The 22528-nt window shown below is 41.5% G+C and overlaps 1 protein-coding gene across 1 annotated transcript in view; it reads right to left on the bottom strand.

Moving 5' to 3' along the window:
* Nucleotides 1-1180: 1180 nt before the first annotated feature.
* CCDC22 (CCC complex scaffolding subunit CCDC22) overlaps nt 1181-22528 on the bottom strand; it is a 22915-nt gene continuing 1567 nt past the window's right edge. The window contains exons 2-17 of the mRNA XM_072431685.1: nt 15846-16023; nt 13930-14062; nt 13483-13589; nt 12679-12757; nt 11925-12094; nt 10166-10372; nt 9593-9658; nt 9049-9165; nt 8215-8334; nt 7597-7713; nt 6766-6867; nt 5164-5271; nt 4171-4266; nt 3756-3815; nt 3481-3555; nt 1181-1714 (exon numbers count right to left, since the gene is read on the bottom strand). Coding sequence (XP_072287786.1) covers nt 1601-1714; nt 3481-3555; nt 3756-3815; nt 4171-4266; nt 5164-5271; nt 6766-6867; nt 7597-7713; nt 8215-8334; nt 9049-9165; nt 9593-9658; nt 10166-10372; nt 11925-12094; nt 12679-12757; nt 13483-13589; nt 13930-14062; nt 15846-16023 — 1849 coding nt within the window. The 3' untranslated portion in view covers nt 1181-1600. The remainder of the gene's footprint in view (nt 1715-3480; nt 3556-3755; nt 3816-4170; nt 4267-5163; nt 5272-6765; nt 6868-7596; nt 7714-8214; nt 8335-9048; nt 9166-9592; nt 9659-10165; nt 10373-11924; nt 12095-12678; nt 12758-13482; nt 13590-13929; nt 14063-15845; nt 16024-22528) is intronic.

Raw genomic sequence — 22528 nt, 5'->3', positions numbered from 1 at the left:
ATGTTTCCCAATATCTGCTCTTAAGTTGAAGTGGTAGCACTCTTTATGTTTGGAAGCTCTACAGGTGATGCTTGTTAGAGGAGAAAAAAAATCTGCCACTATCATTGAGCACCTCTCTCAGCCCTGATGAGAACATTTGTAGCCCCTGAAACATGTTGGCTTTCACTTGTTCACTGCTACATCTGAAAGACTATCACAGGCACTTACTAATAGGCTGGTGTTCCCATCATTTCTTATCTCAGGAAGTGCTAACAGCCAGGTAGTTAGCAAGTTCACATGGAAGTCAGGATCGGTAGATTCATATTCCTCCAAATGCAGGTTTACCCAGCCTGATCATATTTATTTTGCTGCACACCAAGGTTTCATGCACCAAAGTGTAAAAGACACATTTGCCTATTACGGGAAGGAATGGGGGTAGATATGATTGTCACCCAGCACCTAATGGGTTGTCACTTGGCCTGAACCTACAGATTGAAAAAGGTAGATGTGAAAAAAAGTTGTGAAAAACAGCAGAGCTGAGAAAGACATCCATCCTCAGGGACACTAAGCAAAACTCAGCAGGTTAGTTTTGAAAGGGGTATACCCTTTGGGTTTGGAATATGTGGTTTATATCCCATTTCTTTTTCAGAGTACATGCTAGGTCAGCCTTTCTCAACCTTTTTACCATTAAGGAACCCTTGGAGTTATGTACAGGTCTCAGGGAACCAAAACCCCAGCTAAAACTAATTGATTGGGAGTTCATAAAAAAAACCTCTTACATCGGTGGCCAGTGCCACCCTTATAGCCAACCTAAAAGATCATTGGTGTAATAAAGCTGGCCATTCTATATGGCATTGGCCCCAAAACTATGCAGGAATCAAATATGGAGTCAACTATATTCAACAATATAACTAACAACTATATTCAACAACAATCAGCCACAGCCCAAGAAACCTATCAAGATCAGGAGAACCCTGGGGTTCCACACAACCCTGGTTGAGAATGGCTGCTCTTGAGAAAGCCTATGCCAGGACTGAAAAAAGGGTTTAATTACCTTGCTAAGGTATTTTTTAACGTTTGGTGTGCTGGCTTTATTTTAATTCATGCTTTTTCTGTTCTGTGTGAGGTGACCATCTGCAGCTCTAAAGTCTGAAAAAAGTGAGCAGGAGGCTTCATTTCTGAATGATGAACTGCACACAGCTTCGTCTTGAATTCCTCTTTATAGAAAGATTAGATTTATGTATTTTACAAAATGCATGTTTTTTTTGCGTAAAAGCAATCTGTGTTTAAACTAAAGGCTTTCCTCAGGGGGGGGGGGGGAATGTGGGAGAACGCAGATCATCTCCATTATGCAGCGTGAGGACACTGGGCACCCACAGGACTACACACACCATCTGGATGAGCAGACATGGCAGACAGTCTGCTCCACACCGCCCTCTCCAGGCTGGACACTGTACAGCACAGAAACATGTGCAGACAAGGTCTAATTGGGGAGGAGCGAGAAGTCTCCTTCTTTCACCTATATGTATATGGTAATATGGAACTGCACAGTCTATGTAAAGGACTGTTGATAAACTGTGATGTAGGCCACAATAACGAGAAAACTATGATATGAAGCTGCTTAAGCCTCCCTCACACGTCCCAGCAACAAAGTGTTTTCCTGTTTAATGGCCTTGTAATCTTCTAAAATCTTCTGCAGATTACTCAGTGTCTTCTTAGCGGTCTCGGTCTCTATCTGCAAAGAGAAAGTAAAAGATTTTGGTCATGTGTTCAGCTTATTTATCTGTAAGAGAGAAGTGGGCTAACAGAAACTCCCAACTAGTCTGCAATAACATTCCATATCTAAAAATGAAAACAGTCGAAAACAGATATCCATTAAAGTGGAAGGGCAGAAAAAAAACATTAGGATTTAAAGGGAGTTGCTGAAATGTATCTACAGTAGAACCACAGTTATCCTGAACTCAGATAACCGGCAAAATCATATAACCGGCATGGTTGTGGCATGTGTTCTGCATTCAAGAACACATACCACAGCTCGGTTAGGATTGCCGGAGCAATCAGGAGAGCAGAGCTGTCAGAAGAGCAGAGCTCTGTTGATTGTTCCGCTCTGCGATTGGCTGAGAAAAGGGAAACCCTTTTCCCTTTTATCAGCCATTCAGCACTAGAGGTGAATGGGGACAAGTCTCCCCATTGAAGTCAGATTCAGAGTAACCTCAGTTAATTCCAAATTACACTTATCTGGAAATGGCCATTCCCTGTGGGTGCCAGATAACCGAGGTTCTATCGTACCTTGTAATAAAAAAAAGTGTATTGTAAAGAAAAGCTCCAAAATCTGCTTTACCCATTAAACTCCTCATCAGTTTACTACATACACGGCTTTCAGAGCAATCATAGCACTATGGTCTTGGACTGGCCTTGTCTTTGGGTAACATTCACAAAACTGTTGGTTCCAAGACCTTTAACAATGTTGTAAGTGTTCCAGGCACAAGTATAGGGCATAATGGCCTTCCCTGGTAAAAACTGCAAGCTAGTGAAGGACAATGTTGCCCAAGCTCTTTGAAAAATGGCCTCACCCGGTAGCAGAATGACAGTGGTGAAAGACATATTCTGCTTTAAAGCAAGTGGCCTTTCCTAGTGAAAGCTGCAAGCTAGAGAAGGACATACATCCCATGCACCATGTCTAAAAGCCTTCCTTGATGAAACTGCAATGCTGGAGACCGCTCTAATGCACTATGGCAGGGGTCCCCAACCATCAGGCCTAGTACTGTGCTAAACCAGGTCACAGTGGTGCTCAGCCAATTAAACCAGCATGCACCATTCGCTGAATAAAGAGAGAGGAGACTGCATGCTTGATTGGTTGAACAAAAAGACAGGAGAGAGGAACAGATTCTTCCTGTCACAGCGAAGCTGGCAGCCAACAAAGACTCACACTCTTCCCCTAGCAGACTGGTTTAATGAAAGAAAACTGGTACATGGACCCTCACCATTACCCATTAGTGGAAACATTTTCTTGCATAAAACCAGCTCATGGTGCAAATGGCCCAGGTTAAAAAGGAAAGATGATGATAGAAATAGAGCATGAGAACCAGGTTCATCACAAGCTTGCTACTTCCACCAGAGCAGGCTGTAAGCCAAACAGCATGGAAAGGGGTCTAATGTGGAAGGAGCAGGCTGATGATAGACTTTGTTGTCCTGTTCTGTAGCCATAGTCAAGCTGGAGTAAACTATTCAGACTTTTTTATATTGCTTTGGAGCTCTGTAGTAGGGGTGTGTGGAATTCTCCTCTTGTATTGCCAGAAGATAAACATAGGGGTTCCCACATCACAATACCTGGATGAAAACCTAAAACTTTAAGGCTGAAAGCAAAGCTGCCTGTTCACGTTTCTGGCTACATCCTAAGAAAATATATTTCAGCACTTTGTGATTTTAACCTAAACACCTCAGTTTGTATTCTTGCAGAGAATATTATCAAACATTTTTTTCTATGCAGTCAAAATTTACCTGCTCCTCCAGGTCACGGATCTCCCGTAAAATGGTTCCTGTGTCCTGGATGGTCTGGATGAGCTGAGCACAATTCTAATGGAGAATAAAGATAATGAGGACACATAGAACGGATATTACAGTAGGGTTAACTGTACATGAAATAGCAAAGCAAGCAAACACTTTAGTAAGGCAGCAAACCAACACCCCAACAACTCCATTCTCACTGTGGTGGATGGGCTGCAACCTTCTTTAACTAAATCACAAATGCTTGGCTTTCATTAATTATCTCTTACCTCATGTAAGGCAGCCAGATATTTGTAGGCCTTTCGAACTGTTTCATCCTTCTTGGCATCCTGTGGACAATGACAATATATTACAGTAGAGTCAACATTTGAAAAAGATTTGAAAAACTGCCCTAAGGTGCATTCTTCCCCTGCTCCCCCAAGGACCTACATAAGGTGCATCCCGAACCCACCCCCACCCCTCTACCCTTGAGCACCTACACAAGGGGAGTTCTTCCCCACCCTCCACCTACGTAAGGGCATTCCTCCCCACCCGCCACCTAAGTAAGGGGTATTTTTACCACCCGCCAATTACGTAAGGGGCATTCTTCCCACAGACCACCAACAAAGTGAGGCCTTCCCACCAAACACCAATATAAGTAGCATTCATCCCCATCATTGCAACTGGCCATTAAATATACTCAACCTTAAACACAAGCTCATCGGTAACCACAAATGTTCGGTCAACTTTTCCAGTTAAGCTGTTGATTTCTTTTTGCAATTCTTTAGTGTCTGAAAGGATCTGAAACACAGCAAAAAAAAAAAAAAAAAAAATTAGACCCCCGTTTTAAAATATTTATTCCAGTCATATCAGATTGGTGACCAACATAATATTAAAAAGATCCTGTTACCAGACTGTTCATTTCAACAATGTTCAACTACGTGCATTTAACATATTTTTTTTACATGGTATTTACCCGTGCAAAAGCCTAGGGGCTGCTGCTGGGTGGGGCCAGCTTGGATAAGAGGTCTGTAGCAGCCAAAAGACATTATCATTTACCCACTTTTTGCGAGTTCAGAGTGTCATTAACACCCTTTCGTTGGTCCCAAGCTACAGCACTGCAGAATACTGATATCAAAATTGCAGGTAGGGGATCTTTGCTCAGTTTAACCTGAAAACATTCCTGATACATGCAAAAAAATAAATTGGCACTGACAGTCTACCAGCAATGGTGTATTGTTGGACCCCAACTTCTCGGATGCCTCTCAGCACCAAAGTAGGTAGCTCTCTGTTTACTGAAGACTGTCCAAGGACTACAAAAAAAGGTAGATGCAATAGAAAACCACAGTTTGAATAGGTCCAGTTTGTTCTTATTTGACACAAGAAGAAGTAGCCAAAATGTTTCAGGTGCTCATTAGTGCCCCTTCATCAGAGCACTGGTACATGGAGACCCCAAAATGTTTTGGACACTTTCATTGCTGATTGTGGTAAACAAAAAAAAAATGGATACGATGAAACCATCTACCAGAACATGGAAAGGTAATCTCTCACCTTAATTACTCTACATCAGTGCCAAATGCATACATCAGTTTTTAAAATCAGACAAATATATTATCAAATGTAGGGCAGAACCCAACTGGAAGAGACTGAAATAACATTTGTGATAAAGAAGGGAATATATTCTGCTCTTAACGTTACCTTTGTGATATCCTCCTTTTGCTTCTTAATATTGCTTACAATCTCTAAGATGCGCTGAGTATAGGCCGCTCGGGAAACCTCCTTAGGAAGGGATTCATACTCTGACACCTGCAAAGAACACAGAGGTAACACTTACTACCATGACCCAATATTGTTAACGTGAAATCTTAGTAGATCCAACCTCAGTTATAGGAGGCCAGTGAAATAGATGGTATATTTTAAAGCAAGGGTCCCCAACTCCCGGGCCCACTGCCATCTGACAGGTGGGATGCGGCTCTTGCTGGTGCACCCTCAGCGGGGTAGGGAGAAGGACCCTGGTTTAAGGTGGCACATCGGCCAGAACCACGGACCATGTCTCCCGGAGACATCGCAGGCTCAGGGAGGTGGGGCAGGCTGTGTGTCTGGACAGTGGGCGGGTTCTGGCATCATGATGTCACTCTGGGGGGAAGATTCATCCTCTTTGAGTGACACAGGGCTCCCCGTTCGAAATCCGTGCATTTAGTGGTCCGCAACTTGCAAAAGGTTGGGGACCACTGTTTTTTATAAATGAACCTGCAATACTCACCTGTTCCTGTTCCTGTTCAGTCGCAGGACCCACCATCTTCTTCCTTCTTCTCTTCCTAAATACAATCTTCAGCCCTCTTGACATACAGGAGTTCATTCCCAGCACACACAAGGGAAGCCAGGAAGCAGCTCAGCATTTCTGATTTCAGTTTTCCAGATCGATAAGGTGGGTAGGAGGAATTATTGCAGAAGGGACATCATCGCCTGCCCCTTTCTACAAACATGACGCTTGATTGTGCATTTTTAAAAGTAAAACTTGAAATCACTTAAAAGAAAGACAGTACTTTTGAAAAACGAACCTAGTGTCTTGTGGAATCTCATAAATTTTATAAAGATCTAATGAACAACCAGCCTTGAAGAGAACTTGTACCAGAGGTGGGGAAAACAGTGCACAGGATGTGGCTCTGCTAAAGGATAAATAAGTAGTTGGGGTTAGGTGGAAGCTTGATACGGACGGATTTGAGGAGGTTCCCCTAAAGCTAAACTCCAACCTTCCTGTCAGCTTTACAGCTCCTCCTAATGTAATGAAATTTAGACTGATTTTTAGAAGTTTACCATTTCAAGGGGGCATTTGTTAGGGTAGTATGAATGAGGAAGGGTTCTGTTTTCAAGAAGCTATGTACAGAACCCTGCTGGTCCATCTCACTAGCATTGCATAGAGAAGAACAAAAACAAAGAGATGATATCACGAAGTCTATAAAAGAATAGAAAAATAGGGAACCTCTTTGTACCTGAAACTTGCATACGATTAAAATTTCTACCACAAAGTAAGGAGACAATTACACAACCAGTGCAAGAAAGTCCTTCCTTTACCAAGCTCTCTTTCTGAATGTCATCATATGCGGCTACTTCACAGGAAAATATCAGAACACAAATGAAGAATGATGCTCTAATATAGAAAAGGGACTTTGCAAATTAGACATCCAGGTCTTCCACTTAGTATTCCTAGTGAAGAACACATTTTAATGAATTTTACCATCTCCAGACTGTCAAAACATCCTGCTTTATTATATTAAAACAGGCAGTCTGTTCCCTTACCAGCTGCTTGTATAGCTCTTCTTTGCGCTTGGCTTCATCAGCTGATGCTCGGATTTTGTCGTATAAATCTTTGACATCTTTCATCCAACGAGAGGACTCATCCTGTAAAACAATGCACCAAAATTTATTGTGTCTGCATGCTTTATGTTCCTATCTTAAAGATCTGGGTTTCTCCATATATTCCCATCACTGTTTATTGGCATTACAAAGCTGTGGTCATGTGATGCTTCAGTTTGAAGTTTCCTCACTACTTCAGTCTTCAGGCGTCCAGATCATCCAGGTATCCCATCCAGGGGTGACATTGCAAGGGAGAGAACTGGTGTCCCGCCAGAGCGGGCAGACCCACTGCAATGGATCTGTGGTCCCATTCATATGGAAACAGCACCAGGGAGGCCTGATTTAGGAGAGCATAATTTGCTGAAGAGCCCAAGTGGCCCTCTGCCCTTAAATCCCACAACTTGAAAAGCAGTGACAAGTGGGCAAGACAAATACTGGCTCTATGAATTCAGTATTTTTTTTGTCAGTGATCTAGAGATGGCAAAACTTCTCATATGTACACCATTGTCCTGCAAAGTATATCGTTCCTGGATTACTACAACAGCACAAATGCACAAAATGCTTCCAATAATAGCTTTAGTTTTTTCTCTCTGTAAGTGTGTGCTTTATAGATGTAAGTTCAAGCCAAGTAGGATTAGTATACATATGAGCCAATAGAAATGCTTAGCTCAAATTAAAATAGTTGTCATTTCCTGCCAATTAAATGAATGCATAATCTCGGTTTTCATGAAGGTAATAATACAAACACTGCTCCTTTGGGTTAATACAACATACCTCCTTCTCTTGATGAACCCTTCTTAGCTCTCTGTACTCTTCCACCAGTCGAACTCGATGAGATTCCCACTGACCAGCAAGGTTTACCAGCCGCTGAGTGCTGCTGTCTATCATGGCCTAAAGAAAAAAAAAATGGAGAAATATGTAAAAAAAAAATGCCTAGTAGTATAGTACCTAAGTAAACGTTTCAGATTAAATACCAAAATGCTAAACCAATCACAGGGCTGTCACATCAACACTCAAGTTGTCCAACATTAAAGGAAAACTGCACAGCCTGGGTAACATCAAGGCAAAAAACGTTATCCCCGTATTGTAAAAAATATTTTCTTTTTTCTTCCACACAACTGGGAAATGCTGCAAAATCTGAAGATCAAATGACTCATATGAAGTCCCAGGATACAGCGGATAGCTTTACTTACTAATACGCATACTAATATAAGAAAAGAAGTGAGGTTCTCCGGGAAGTTTATATACAGTGTAAGGGTCCACAATTGTAAATCAATACAAAGCTTTAGGAAATCTCTATCTAGAGAAGGTGCTTCCGTTGTTCTACGTGGGTGGATATTTTGAACAGATTCTATATTTTTATTTATTAAATACTGCCCTTGGAAACATTACCTGCAACTTGGTGAGATTATTTTCTGCGTCAGGCAATAACTCCACTGCTCTTTTCTTCACTCTGACCACATCCTCTTTTTCCTTGCAGCCCTGCTGCATTTTACTGGTTTCTTCCTCCACCTGCATAAATATTCAGAGAACAGAGATTATAAAACCTGCCAATAGAATTAAAGAATATCAGACTACACTTTTAACTCTATGTGAGCTTCAGAGTTCCCAAGCAGTGAAAGTTACCCAACCAAGGTAAAGTGACCGCATCTAAAACAGTCAGTCCCCAACCCCACCCCTATATCACGATATAGTACAACCTCTTGCCCCCAAACCACTCCAGGTCAAACATGAGTAAGCTCGGGTGTCAGACCTTACTTGAAAGAATGACATTGCTGCCCAATTCTATGCAAGTTCTGGCGACTTCCACTCAGGCTGAGGTACTGGGGGAGATCATATAATACTAATACTCTAAAAGCCTACTATATTGCAGCAACAATGAAAAGTGTGCAAACAGAGCCTATAAGCACCCTGTCAGAGAAAAGGGAGGGAGAGTCAACAGACACAGTCTGGTAGGTAGGGTAAAAAGTACAAGAAAAGGGTGTAAAAAAAAAAAAACAAGGGGTTGGAGGAAAAGAAACTGCATGTAAAAAGATGACTTGTGCAAGATCTGATATTCACAAATAGAAAACAGTGTCTGTCTATCAGGCAGGCTTCTGAATCTGTTACAAGCACAGTTTGTCTACACAGTTTGCATTTTGCTTCTGTCTGGGGAAGAAAAACACACGGGTAAACTTCTATTAACACTGGAAATCCAGTATAAAAATGTTTTGTCGGACCTCTTACCTGGCTCAGGGTGAGATGAAGAACTTTAACACTCTCTGTCAGCCCTTGGATCTCCTGCTCTATAAGCTCAATTTGTTGCTGTAGAGATGTCAGTTCCTGCTCTTCAGTATCTGCATTCTAAATGAAAGGACAAGGCATGATGTATTAGGGTTATTGTATCACAGCATTTGGGATAGAGAATACTGCTTTTTGTTTTTGCAAAACATTTTTGAGGTACCAAAATAGTAAATGAGAGTAATGTTTCCTTGTAATTATTGTTCATATTGTCATACATTCACTGCTCCTTATCTTTCTACAAGTCCTAAGAAAGGTTATGGAAAACACAAAGTAATCATTTAGTATTAAATGCCCTTTCCTTTTACTTCATAATGGTTAAGAAAGGCTGCTTTAAGGTAAACTCAAAATAAAAGTGCTCCAAGAAAATACAAAATACTTTCCTTTAAACTAAACAAAACAAAAGGCACTATGAGGTAACAATATCATTCCATTTCCTCCAATCATTCGAGAACTTGAGTCCCTGCAGCACCTCATTATCATTCTCTACCTGTGCATCTTTTCTAGAGAGACTTTCAGCGGCTCTTTGCATCTGTTCATTTAATACTTGAGGATCCTGAAAAAAGAGAAAGCAAGAGAGACAGAATTAAATTACAGCTTTGAACTAGGGCATGCTGTAAAGTGGAGCTAATCCCTCCTATACGTCTTAGACTGTGCCATCTTACATTTTTTACTTAAACTTGCCATTGTCATGTGTTCAGCTATAACACCAACAATCTGAAGGCTTAAAAGTTTGTTTCAGAGCTGACACAAACACATGGGTTTACAGGTAGCCAATGTAGTGCCTTAAACACGTTCTTGTGCAATTTCTACTTATTGCAATAAATCAGAGAATTAAAAAAGAATGGGCTGCATTTTGTAATGCAAAAGTGGTATCAAAGTGTTTGAAACAAGCACCATGGATCCTATTGTAACCTAAAGGCAAGTTTGGTCACAAATATACTGATACAGATTGCAGTTAAACATGAGATGTCATTCCTTGGCTGGAATTGGGTTTTAATGACAAGGAACATGATTTAGCTGTTGTGTTGTTTTAAGTACAATCTCAATTAGGGTCAGGTACCTGCTGGTGGGTGAATTTCTTGGCATGGGTAAACCTGGACCCTTTATTCTGATCTGTTTCTCCCTCCACAGTGAAGGATTTAAGCATGTCAACAAAGTCTTGAGTGGCTGCGGACAGTGTGTTATTCTCCAACAGCTGCTGGTTACATTGACGAAGCTGATCCTGTATCCTTTTCTGCAAACGTTGCCGTTTCCGGCTACGGTACTCCTGTTAAAAAAAAAAAAAAAAATCAATTTTATAGATGAATTGTGGACAATGTACACCCTACAGCAGCTATACAAAGTCACAAAGTCAAAAGCAGTCTTGCCATGGAACTGGTAAGGAAACCAAAGTGTTACCAAGAACTAGGGCAGCAGTGCTATCCTTACAGTCAGTGTAGTATAAGTCTGGAATGTTTTAGACTTTGTGCTACAACCAGTTACTACATTACAGGATTTCCTAAGCACCAGCTGGGACCCCAGATTTACAAGCCTTTTTAGATGTACATGACATCACTTAAGCTACCTTCAGCTGAACCTGCAGCCCAGGGGTTGCACAAGCCTCTTTGGCAATTATCTTGCCGGAAGTATTTCAGTGGTCAGTGTTCCCTAGGGGCTCTAGACTAGAAGAGGAAAAATATTCTTTACATTGGGCTTTATAATGATCTTTTATAAAAGATCATGTTGTGGCACAAGTAAAATTGGGATTGGGGAACTGAAATGTGTCAGTACCCCCCTAGCGGTATTCCCGAGTGTGACTCAGGGTGGATTTACCATGCAAAAAGTGGTAATCCTGGGTCACACGCAGGGTAGAAAAAAACCCACTTACCTTGTTCTGTTGTCGTCCCCCGGCGTCCCGCTGGTCCCTGCAGCTCCTCGGGACACGTCTTCTTCCTCCAGTCTCCAGCCAGCGACCGCAGAGACAATCTCCAGGGTTTCCCAGTGACGTCGGTGCGGACGGGAGGAGCGGCAGAAAATTCAAATAATTTTGTATTGGATTCAATACAAAATAGCTGTTTTGAGTCCAATACAAAGAAATATTTATATAATATATATATAAAATTATATTATCTATAAATTTTACATGCTACTGTACAGTTTTACAGTATTACGTTTCACTTTTTTAAAATTTTATTTTAACAAATTGTTGTGATTTTTTATTTTAGATTATTATTAAATTTATTAAATATTGGACATATTTCAGTGAGTTATGCCTAAGAATTATAGGCCTACAATGTAAAAAAATAAATTTCCATGCAAAAAAATGTAATGCTTTTTGCGTGGAAATACGGACAGAATTAGAATGGGATAAACATGCTGCAATAGCAGTGATCTCTGGTATTGTGTCTTTAGACTCTGACTGTAACATGTAGAATGAAAACTCAGGATGCATACACAAGTGCAATAATTGTCGTTGGAAAGGATCTTTCACAACAACAAAATACTGCACGATGCATGAATGAGTGCATTTCATATAGTGCTGTTCTGCTCTATTGTGGGGGGACTATGATCGTTCCTCGTTCGTTGTCCATGGGTTCGCCAGAACAACGGACGACGGGCGCTGCACACACGCCATATTCTTGTCAGATATCAGCCCTGAGACAATTATCGGACGAGATTCATCTGATGTGTGTACGTTGCCCTAGTCTAGCACCTACTGATTATTATGTGGGGCTCTTCAGGGTCCACACTTGAGGCTCCCTAATCAATAAAGCTGACCATCACTGCCTTAGGCCTGGGTAACACAGATTGCTTAATTTCCTCATTTGCAGAAGACTCACCTCGGCAGATAAACGGGATGCTAGACCTTGGCTCTTCCACTCCGCCTCCCATTCCTGCACAGCGCTAATATCCAACACGTTCCTCTCCAGCAGAGACGCCACCAGAGTGTAGGAGTGAGGAAGTTGCATATTGACCAAAGGCAGATACTTCTCCCAGTACTCTCTCCTTTCTGCACACACATACAACATGTCCAAGATGACAAAGCAAAATCAACCTGGGCACATGACACAGTAAGGAATTCTGGAAACGTTGCAGGCAGCATGCAAAGGACTAACCCCGGTACTGCCTGTGGGTTTTAGGGTACTGTTAAAGAGCAATAACATTTATAAATGTTCCTTTAACATGGGAAATCTTTATTTACTAAATTAAGTGCCATTTTATTCTCATAGCTAATAGGTGGGGCTGGGTTCAGTGTTCTCCCCAGAAAAACTCACAAGCCGGGTTTGAAGAAGCTGTAGGTGTGTGGTGGCCCCTGTATTGTGACTGTAATTTTTCAGTACTCATCCAAAAACAACTAGGCGGTTACTGAAAAGTGCTGGGTAGTGTGCCCAGCTAAAATGGTCCTGGGGAGAACACTGTGAGTTGATCAAACCAGCCAGGAACCAAAACTTTATCAAACCTTGCAAGGCAAAATTATTTTTCAGTTCATCTATATGTTTTGTTTTTCGTGATTATTTTTTTTAGCCCACATATTGGATGACAGTTTTACATGTTCATGTGTATCACCAATTTAGTGTAAGAATTAGATTTTACCAGGAGGAATAGACTTTGCTGAATGGTCGCCGGCTAAAGACAGCAGTTGGCCCTGAAAGCGATGCGACAAACACATACTCTAAAGAGATAAAAAGAAAACAAAAAACAGAATCACATCCTTTTCCCTTTACTGCAGAAAGCAAAAGTATAATATACCCTAAACAGATTCAACATGCATGGTTTGAAGGATTACATTGACCTGACATATCGTCATTTTATATATATAAATATATATGTGAAGTGGATCTCGGTGTCTGTTAAAACTTGCAAAACTTGCTTGGAAGCTTCCTGTGTTGACTAAGTTGCTTAAGTCCATTGGATTTAGCTCTGTTCAGAGGAAGGGTATTGTATTGGTCTTTCTGCAGTGCACATAACGCTAAGTATACACTATGTGATTTATTTTTCAATGGTATTTAACACGATTTAATAATTATTGTCACAAGCACTGTGAACTTATCAGAAATCTGATTGTGGAAAACAGAAAATAGATGTCACAGTGCTTTCTTCTGCAGAGACCACATTACCAGTGCCTTAACACCCGTCACATGATCTGCACAGGATGGCTAAGGAAATGCAAGCATTTCAAATATAAGGCCATTACATTTGTCTCCGCCATTTATAGTTCAAGTATTTTGAATAGAACATAAGTTGGTTAAAATCTCTGTTGGGCTACCTAACAGGACTGCAACATTTCTAACATATTTTAATGAAATCTATGACAAAAAGATTTGGGTAAAAGATATGGGTAAATCACAAAACACGTTTTCAACACTGCTACCCCTGGTGGTCCTGGTGAGCACTAACCTGGGATCTTTCTGCAGCTGCTGTTCGGCACATTGGAGGGATCCAGGGAACAGAAAGCTGCTGTTTTATCTTGGATGCAATCTCTCTTTGCAGAACAGCCGATTTACCTACAAACAAAACAAAAATGATTTTTATTGCTGACATAACCTTCAAATAGTCTCTTTCGGAACCTCTGTGGTTTGCTTTAATTAAAGCTGATCTTCACGTTCTGGCATCCTGCCCTTTTTCTCTGAGCCTAGTGTGTCCTTTACTTTCTCCCAAGGTGGTGCTTGATAAGGCAGACTTGGTTCACATTACTTAAGGGGAGTGCAGACCTAAAATGTAATTACATGGGTGCTGGAACAATTCCCACATCACTGCTGGAGGGAAGAATTGCAATGACATCAATGGACGGCCTGGAAGACTGCAATTTAAAAGGTAAGCATAGATTCCCAGTTTAACACATACCTGCTGGTTGATGGGCATCCTCCTGTGAGTGTCGGGGCAGTTTCTCAGCTAAGAAAATCAGTAGTGCTCGGATATCTGGCTCGCTGCTATACAAGAAGGTCTGGTAACCAACTTCTCCATTGTATCCCAGGTCCTAAAGGATAAAAATACTCAATTATTATTTCTGTCTCAGAATGACTACTAAAGTTTTATGAAAAGATTTAGGAAAAAACAAAAAACAAAAGAGTAAGTGCACTGTTCCTTTAAAGGCTGCTATGTAGAATTGCAACGGTATGACATTTTTACAATATTTAGTATTGGACAAACTTTATGCACAAGCACAGCCTTTTCACTTCACTACAAGTCCCCTGACCTACCTACAAATATGCAGAGAAATCCCTAGTGTTAACACTTTTTTTTTTTTTTTTTTTTACTGGGTGGGAAGAAATTGTAGGTGCATGGTAGCCCCTGTATTAGGACCCAACTCTTTATTAGCCACACAAACACAGACGGGTGGATACTGAAAAGTGCTGGCTGGTGCATGCGGCTAAGGGGGGCTGGGAAGAACGCATTCCTATTGCCTAGTTCCACCCCAAACAACCGTCATCCAATGAGAACGTTACCCACAGTAGGCATGCAGCTGCTTTTTACATTGGGTATCAGCTCCAGCAAACCAATAACCCCCAATATAAAACAAATTTACACAGCATGAACTCCATCAATATTCATATCTTGATATGAAGACACATCAAGAGAGAACTTATACCATTGAGACAAAGATATATCACTGTCACCCTGTAGAAGTTCAGCAGATGGCATCATACAGAGATAAGTGCATTTTATTCACCTGTTATTGGAAACCTGTAATGGAATAAATATGTATTAAACCATTATCCTCCTTCTATAAATTAATATTAAACTGTATTTATATATTGCCTGGTTGTCATGCTTCTTCAACAGTTTCAATAATTTTTGGGAAGTTTACAGATTGGCAATTCTGACTTAAATTGAAACTAAATTTAGTTTGCTTATATTTTTCTTTTTAGGTTCTCTTTTTCCCATGCTGCTCTATGCAATGCAGGCAGATTCTGGCTGATGGAAGGGACTGGCAGGGTGCTATACATTCTGAAAACATCACAGCTCCCTGCCCCAGTACTTCTCTTAGGAGCACTGATTTATTCAATGGGTGGCTCTTGGGAAGAGCTATGCAAGTATCGGTATGCCTTGACAGTGCAGTGTTAAAAGCCAGGCATTTTTTAAGCCAGTTGGGAAAAACTAGTGGCCCCTGTACTGTGGCCCAACTTTTCAGTAACCACCAAAAACAGCCGGGTGGTTACGGAAAAGTGCTGGGTGGTGTGCCCAGCTAAAAGGGGCTGGGGAGAACACTGAGGTGGATATCAATTTGGAACAGAAGGTTGCATTTAGACTACCGTAACCAATGTCTTTGCCTTGCCCGAGACTCAACTGAAAGAACTGAAATGCAATGAATGAAAGGTTGGTCATTTTCACTTAATGCATATTTGATCCAGATCAAAGAGAACACCTAAGGCTAAGTACACAGTCAGATGATTCTCGTCCAATTATCGCCTCAGGGCTGGTATTGGACGAGAATCTGACTTGTGTACAGCGGCCGACTGACATAATTCATGGATCCACCAAGACGCACGACCGTAATGCAAGTGAAGGGGAGAGAGCACAGCGGGGTGCAGTTCGTTCTCCCCTTTCCAAAAAGAAAAGTGGTGTTGTATGTACAACGCTAGTTCATGCACCTTTCAGTCTTTTGTCGTTGGAAAGGATTGTGAAAGATCATTTCCAAAGACAAAAATATAACGTGTGTACACACCCTAATGTTTAAAATCATCACAGAATGCAGACAATTATTTACAGCGCCCCTATTCTCTCAGATGCCCTCAAGGTACCCCAATGACCCTGCTCACCTGACAGGCCTGTGCCAGACTGGTGCCTATACGGAAGCGGGCGGACATCCCAGGGGGCAGGACGTGGCTGAGGTTGGATGCCACAGAGGGGTTTATTACGCGAAGACATCTTACTACCGCCTCTACGATAATCTCTGTGGTGAACTGGCGAACGCTCTGCACTTCTTCTGGAATTTCCCTGGGGACAAAAAAACAAGTGTCATCGTTCAAGTCAAATTAACAAACAGTAAAGGATTACTGTACTTTTACAGTAATGTGCAGGTATCATTTGCCCTGTTCAAATACTTAAGAGGCTAGCTACTGCCCTTGAAATGGAATGAAAGCAGTCCGGGATACTACTGTATAAGAGATGAGTTTACTTTGGAGCTGGGAGTTGCTCAGGTGTCTACATAGGAGGACAGGTGATGGGAAAGCAGCAGGTTGATGTTAATACAACAACCTAATAAAACATCTCGCATAGGAAATGGTATTTACATGGTGGGGGTTGTACTTTACTGTGAATGATTTATATTGGGGTGCCATAGTCTACCCCATGAGTTCTGGGTGCGATTCTTGTAAATGCAAGCTACTGATGAGCAGATGTCCCACTGGGAAAAATAATCATTGCCATTTCCTCTTATCAACATGCTCCTTGTACTGTTGAATAATTGACTGGCATTGTCAAACCCTGACATAGATTGTACAAGCACTCTACAAACATTCTACCGTTTTTAAGGCAGGTGTATGAAAGAGAAAATATTTAAGTCTTGAAAGTCAAACATTTAAAACAACATGTGTTATAATTGTTAAAAAGTGTTCAAAGTGGGCTTTGGATTTGGGTTTGGCAAACCATAAAACACTAGAGGAGTGCTTCAAACAATCCATGTGCTTTTCTCTGCAATGCAGGCAGATCCTGGCAAGTGGGAGGGGCTGACTGGGTGATGGACATGGCTTCCTGAAAACTGAACTAGTTTAGGTAACACTCACAAGTGATGCTGAGCCTCTGGGATGGAAAAATACTTGAATCAAATAAAAAGGGAGGGGCTAGATGCTGCTGGACACCCTCCAACCAACAAAAGAAGCGGGCTGTAACTTGCTGCAGCTTCTAATGTACATTGTGAGAAGCTCATTGTATAAAGTGAAATCTGAGTAAGAGATTTTAGCCCGGGGGGAAGTCGGTGCAACTGCAAAAGACTAAAATGAAGGCTGGAGGGCAGAATTAATGTTCATTGAAGTGAGGCATAATCAGGGTGGACGTACACAATAAGTCACATGTTACAAGAGGAACACAAGGAAGGTGTAGTCATATCACAGTGACATGATGGAAGAGGATGAAGCAAGGCATAAAGAAAGTTCAAAGGAACTTCATGCCGTCACATGAAATAGGACATGTAAAAGGCTTCGTCACATGACAGGCACATGGCATGGCAGGATACACATGAAAAAGACATGAAGTCACATGATGATAGGGTGAGGAGTACAGTCAGAGCAATGTCTCACAACGAGACACATTAAAGAGATGAAGTCACATGAGGGGGATCGTAATGAAGAAGGACTTTCCTTGAAGAATAAAATTAGGTCACATGATGTGGGTCATAAAGTAGACAATCCCTTGGAATAAGGCATGGTAATGATAGTAGCATGATGTGGGTCCTAATGGAGGGGGCCAAATGATAATCACATTTGGAAGGAGATTAGACAATGACATGACATGGGCCATGATGAAGATGGCTGCCTCTTCGAAGAAGATTGGACAATGACATGATGTGGGTCATGATGGAGATGGGCACCCCTTGGAAGGAGATCACACAATGGCATAACATGGGTCAGGATGGAGATGGCCGCTCCTTGGAAGGAGATTGGACAATGACATGGTGTCACATGATTGAGATCATAATGGAGATGGCCACCCATTGGAAGGAGATTGGACAATGGCATGACCTGCGTCATGATGGAGATGGGCACCCTTTGGAAGGTTATCGGACAATGACATGGTGTCACATGATGTGGGTCATAATGGAGATGGCCGCTCCTTGAAAGGAGATTGGACAAAAACATGGGGTCACATGATGTTGATCATTGCAGGAAGGGCAGTCCCCCGAGGAAGGCATGCCGAATGCATGATGTCACATTGTAGACCTTTTCAAGTCACTAGATGTAAAAAAAAATTGGAACCAAAGTCACATGATGTGCATCATGATAATGGAGGACAGTTCAGATAGAGGACTTATGAAAACACAAGGTCTCATATGTCGGCCATAATGGCAGAGGCCTGAGAATATTATGGCTTCACGTGATATGGGTCAGGCTAGACAAAGAGGGTCCGTAGAAGGAAGGTTTGATAAATACATGATGTCCCATAATGTGGGTCATGATGCAGGGGACATTCCCTTAAAAAAATGGTCAATAATGGCATAAAATTGCATGATGAGGAGATGTTGCAGTGCTTGAGGATGTTAAAACCAGACTAGAAGAAAATTTTGAACTGGTCTGGGCAGCACATAAGTGTGTGGTCAGGGGCATTTTCCTAACGTGGACTGCCTAATTTAAAAAGGCTAGACAAAATGACATCATCCAAGTAATAAATCAGATTCAAGCAACACACAAACACCCCAAAGCCGAAAAAACCCTGACACACTTAACTGAACTAAGGAATAAACTGAAGGAAATCTCTTTCAAGTCACTCGTTCACCCTAGCTTCCAAATTTTTTTATGAACATAGAAAATAAGAATGGCTCTTAACACGGTACACTACAAACTACACTTAAAATCTGGTGATGTAGCCAAACAATTCCACTCTTTCTATAAACAATTATACAACCTGTTCCCATCTCAACAACCACTGGGGAAATGCAGTGAAAGGAAAGATGCCATTTGCATGGTTCTAAGTAGGTATGGCCCAACTAGGATTCCAGAAGAATCTGCAGAGAGACTGGAAAGACCTATTTCAGAATTAGAATTTAAAAATGCCTTAAAATAACTGAAACCAGAGAAAAGCCCAAAAAAGCTTATGGCTTGTCAACCCAATATTATAGATCTTTCGCTTCTTCTCTATCTCCACATTCTCTCTCCACCTTCAATCTGTTTGAGAATGGAGAGACACCGACTAAAGAATTCCTGGAAGTCCACATAACGGTAATTTCTAAATTGCTGCAGCCATTACAGACCTATATCCCTACTGAATGTACACTTAAAAAATTTTGCTAAGATATTAGCTATCTTCTCCCGCTCATTCCAAATTTGGTGGACTTGGATTAGGTTGGGTTCATACTGGGCAGAGAATCCAGAGATAACACCATCAAAACATTGAATCTGGCGTACTGGCCCAAAAATCGAATCAACTGTGGTTCTTTCTTTCTACAGATGGAGAGAAAGCTTTTGACAGGCTTCCCTGTGACTATATAGCTGGGGTTCTTGACTCGATCGTAATCAGTCTCTTGATGTGTTCATTGATTCTTTCTCTGTATTCCAATCCATCAGCCAGAATTACGGTAAATGGCCTTCTGTCCACTCCTCTTCCCATCCCGAATGGTACCAGACAACGCTGCCCTCTTTCACCCTTAATTTTTGTCCTCACCTTAGAACCACTCCTAATCCAGATCAGAGCAGATGCCACAATATCTGGTTTACGAATTGGTAGTAAAGAATATAAACTGGCAGCATTCGCAGATGACATCCTTCTTACCTTGACAAACCCCAAATCATCCCAACCAGCACTGCTACAGACTTTAGATAATTTCCAGTCTTTCTCTCATTTCAAAATGAAATACACGAAATCCTCAGCCCTAAACATCTTACTTCCCTCACAGGTTGTTACCGAAAAAATAAATATTTAACTATCTTGGTATGCAATTGGCAACATCCATACCAGAACTCATCAATCTTAATTTTGTCCCTCTCCTTACCAAGATCTTAGATTTGAAAAAATGGGATAAATCGGCTTTTTCGAGGTTTGGGTGAGCTGCCATCCTTAAAATGAATATTTGACCAAGTCTCTTATACCTGATGCAAACAATACCCATTCATTTACCAGATTCTTTTTTTTAGATCCCTATCAAGAATCTTCTGAGCCTTTTTATGGGGTCAAAAACTTCAGAGCATTGCATTCCTCCATCTAGCAGCAGTGAAACACAGAAGAGGAATAGGACTCCTAGATGTCCACAAGTACTATTGGGCCTGCCATCTCGCTAGGATAATTTATTGGCAGGCTAACGAACAATCAAAAGATTGGACAGCCCTAGAACAAATACACTCAACCGCTCCTTTGGGCTTAACCCCATGGCTCCAGAGAAGAAATCGGCATGTAAAACTTTTAGCCCACCCCTTTATAGGTACTTCACTGATGATTTTGTTACCAGTAGTCCGCAAATTACCGCTTACCCCAGTCTGGTCTAACCGAGCCTTTCCACCGGGTTTATCTGAGAATTTTCTGAAACATTGGTGTAATGAATGACAATTTACAGCCAGGCACTTCTTCGAAGGGGGAAAGTTTTGCGACAGACAGGTGCTATTGACAGAAACTAAAGAAGCCCCAATGCCTTGGTGGACCTACCTACAACTAGGACGTTGGACCTACCTACAACTAGTCACAAACAGTCTCCTGATTACGATGGCAGCTGTTGAAGGTGTGGAGCAGAAGTTGGCACATTTCTACATATGTGGTGGAATTGTCCATGAATCCAATGCTTCTGGTCCAAGATCTTGGACTTGATTCCAAAACTCACAGTAGAACTAACCCCCATGTCTTTGGCACAGATTTAGACACATCATACTCATAGCCCATTGCACAAATACAAGATAACTCTTCTTTTTTACGTCTTAAACGCTGCCAAATTACTGATCGCGAGGTTCTGGAAATCGACAACAATTCCCATTGTGAAGGACTGGTTGATGCAAATCAACCGATTAGCAGAGATGGAGGAACTTATTCACTCCTCTCGAGACAATATGGCCAGCTATTACACTACTTAGCCATGCTGGTGGAACTTTTGTGAGTCTCCAGAGTTTCAAACTCTTTGCCATGAAAGGCAATAAAAGTCCAGCCTGACGGGGGCTCAGGGCCGATATCGGACGAGAATCTGGCATGTGTAAAGCGCCCGTTGTCCGTCCTGGTGGATCCAGGGACGAAGAACGACGAATGATCCCAATGCAAGGGATGGAGAAGAGCGCACAGCGGGATGCCGCTCCGTCTCCCTTCCCTCTGCATATGTATGTACAGCACTCGTTCATGCATCGTGCAGTCATTAGTCGTCCAACGACAATTACTGCACGTGTGTATGCGGCTTTAGTCTTAACATTTAACTCATTAGGATATACTCCAATACATTACTATGCTAACATGACAGAAGTGAACGAACAGCTGTACAATTTAAGAGATAAGTCTTAATTTACCTTTTTTTATTATTTTTTAATAGATAGTTTCGGTATATTGAACAGTTTTTCTGACGCACTTCGATTCCAGAACATTCTTCCTCTGTTTTTAATTTTTGTTTTTTTTTTGGTCCTTCTGTTTATTTTAAATCTCAAAGATTTTTAAATGTGTTGTATTTGGTTTACTTACTCATTTCACATTACCTACTCATGTTATTTGTATATGCATATCCTGTTTAATATAATTATTTGCACCTCCCTCATATTGTTGGAAATCAATGTTAATGTTTCAATAAAGCGTATTTTGGAAAAAATTGCATGATAAGGTTTAAGATTTAGAGAGCGGTCTATAAAAAAAATGAGACCTGATATTAATGCAAAGTCACAATATGGATGTGGAGTCACATTATGTGGCTCCTGATGGAGAGGTCAGCTTTAGGAGACAGGTGTGATAAATACAAAAAGTCGTATGATTTGACCCATAATAGAGAGCACGGTCCCTTGAAGTAGGAACTGATGGAACTAAGGCTAGATAATGTGAGCCATGATGGAGCACTTTTCAATGAGACATACTAATGGCATGAAATCATGTGATGGGTAATGATGATGGAGGCCAGTCCTTATAGGAGAACCGTGATTAAAAGATAGGGTCACCATGAGGGGACCCTTTGAAATGAAACATTAGATTACATGATGGTGGAGCCCAATCATTACAAGAGAGCCATGATGGATACATGAGATCACTGTTAGACCATGGAGAGGGCAGTCCCTTGAAATGGTAAATGGTCATAAAGTGGGTCATGATGATGTGGACAACTGATGTGGACAGTCCCTTGAAGTGAGATCTGATGGGGCTGAGGTCATATGATGTGAACCATAACAGAGGACAGTCCCTTGAAGATGGGAATTTATGGAGCTGAGGTCACATGATGTGGATCATAATATCAAGGACAGTCCCTTTCAAGTGGGATCTGATGGGGCTGAGGTCACATGATGCAGATCATAATATCCAGGGCAGTCCCTTGTAGTGGGATATAATAGGGCTGAGGTCACATGATGAAGATCATAATATCCAGGGCAGTCCCTTGTAGTGGGATATAATAGGGCTGAGGTCACATGATGAAGATCATAATATCCAGGGCAGTCCCTTGAAGTGGGATCTGATGGGGCTGAGGTCACATGGTATGGATCATAATATCAAGGACAGTCCTTTAAAGTGGGATCTGATGGGGGCTGAGGTCACATGATGCAGATCATAATATCTATGGCAGCCCCTTGAAGTGGGATCTAATAGGGCTGAGGTCACATGATGTGGATCATAATATCGAGGACAG

Source organism: Pyxicephalus adspersus, chromosome Z (assembly GCF_032062135.1).
Source record: "Pyxicephalus adspersus chromosome Z, UCB_Pads_2.0, whole genome shotgun sequence".
Lineage (NCBI taxonomy): Eukaryota > Metazoa > Chordata > Amphibia > Anura > Pyxicephalidae > Pyxicephalus > Pyxicephalus adspersus.
This window is presented reverse-complemented; position numbering and strand designations above follow the sequence as displayed.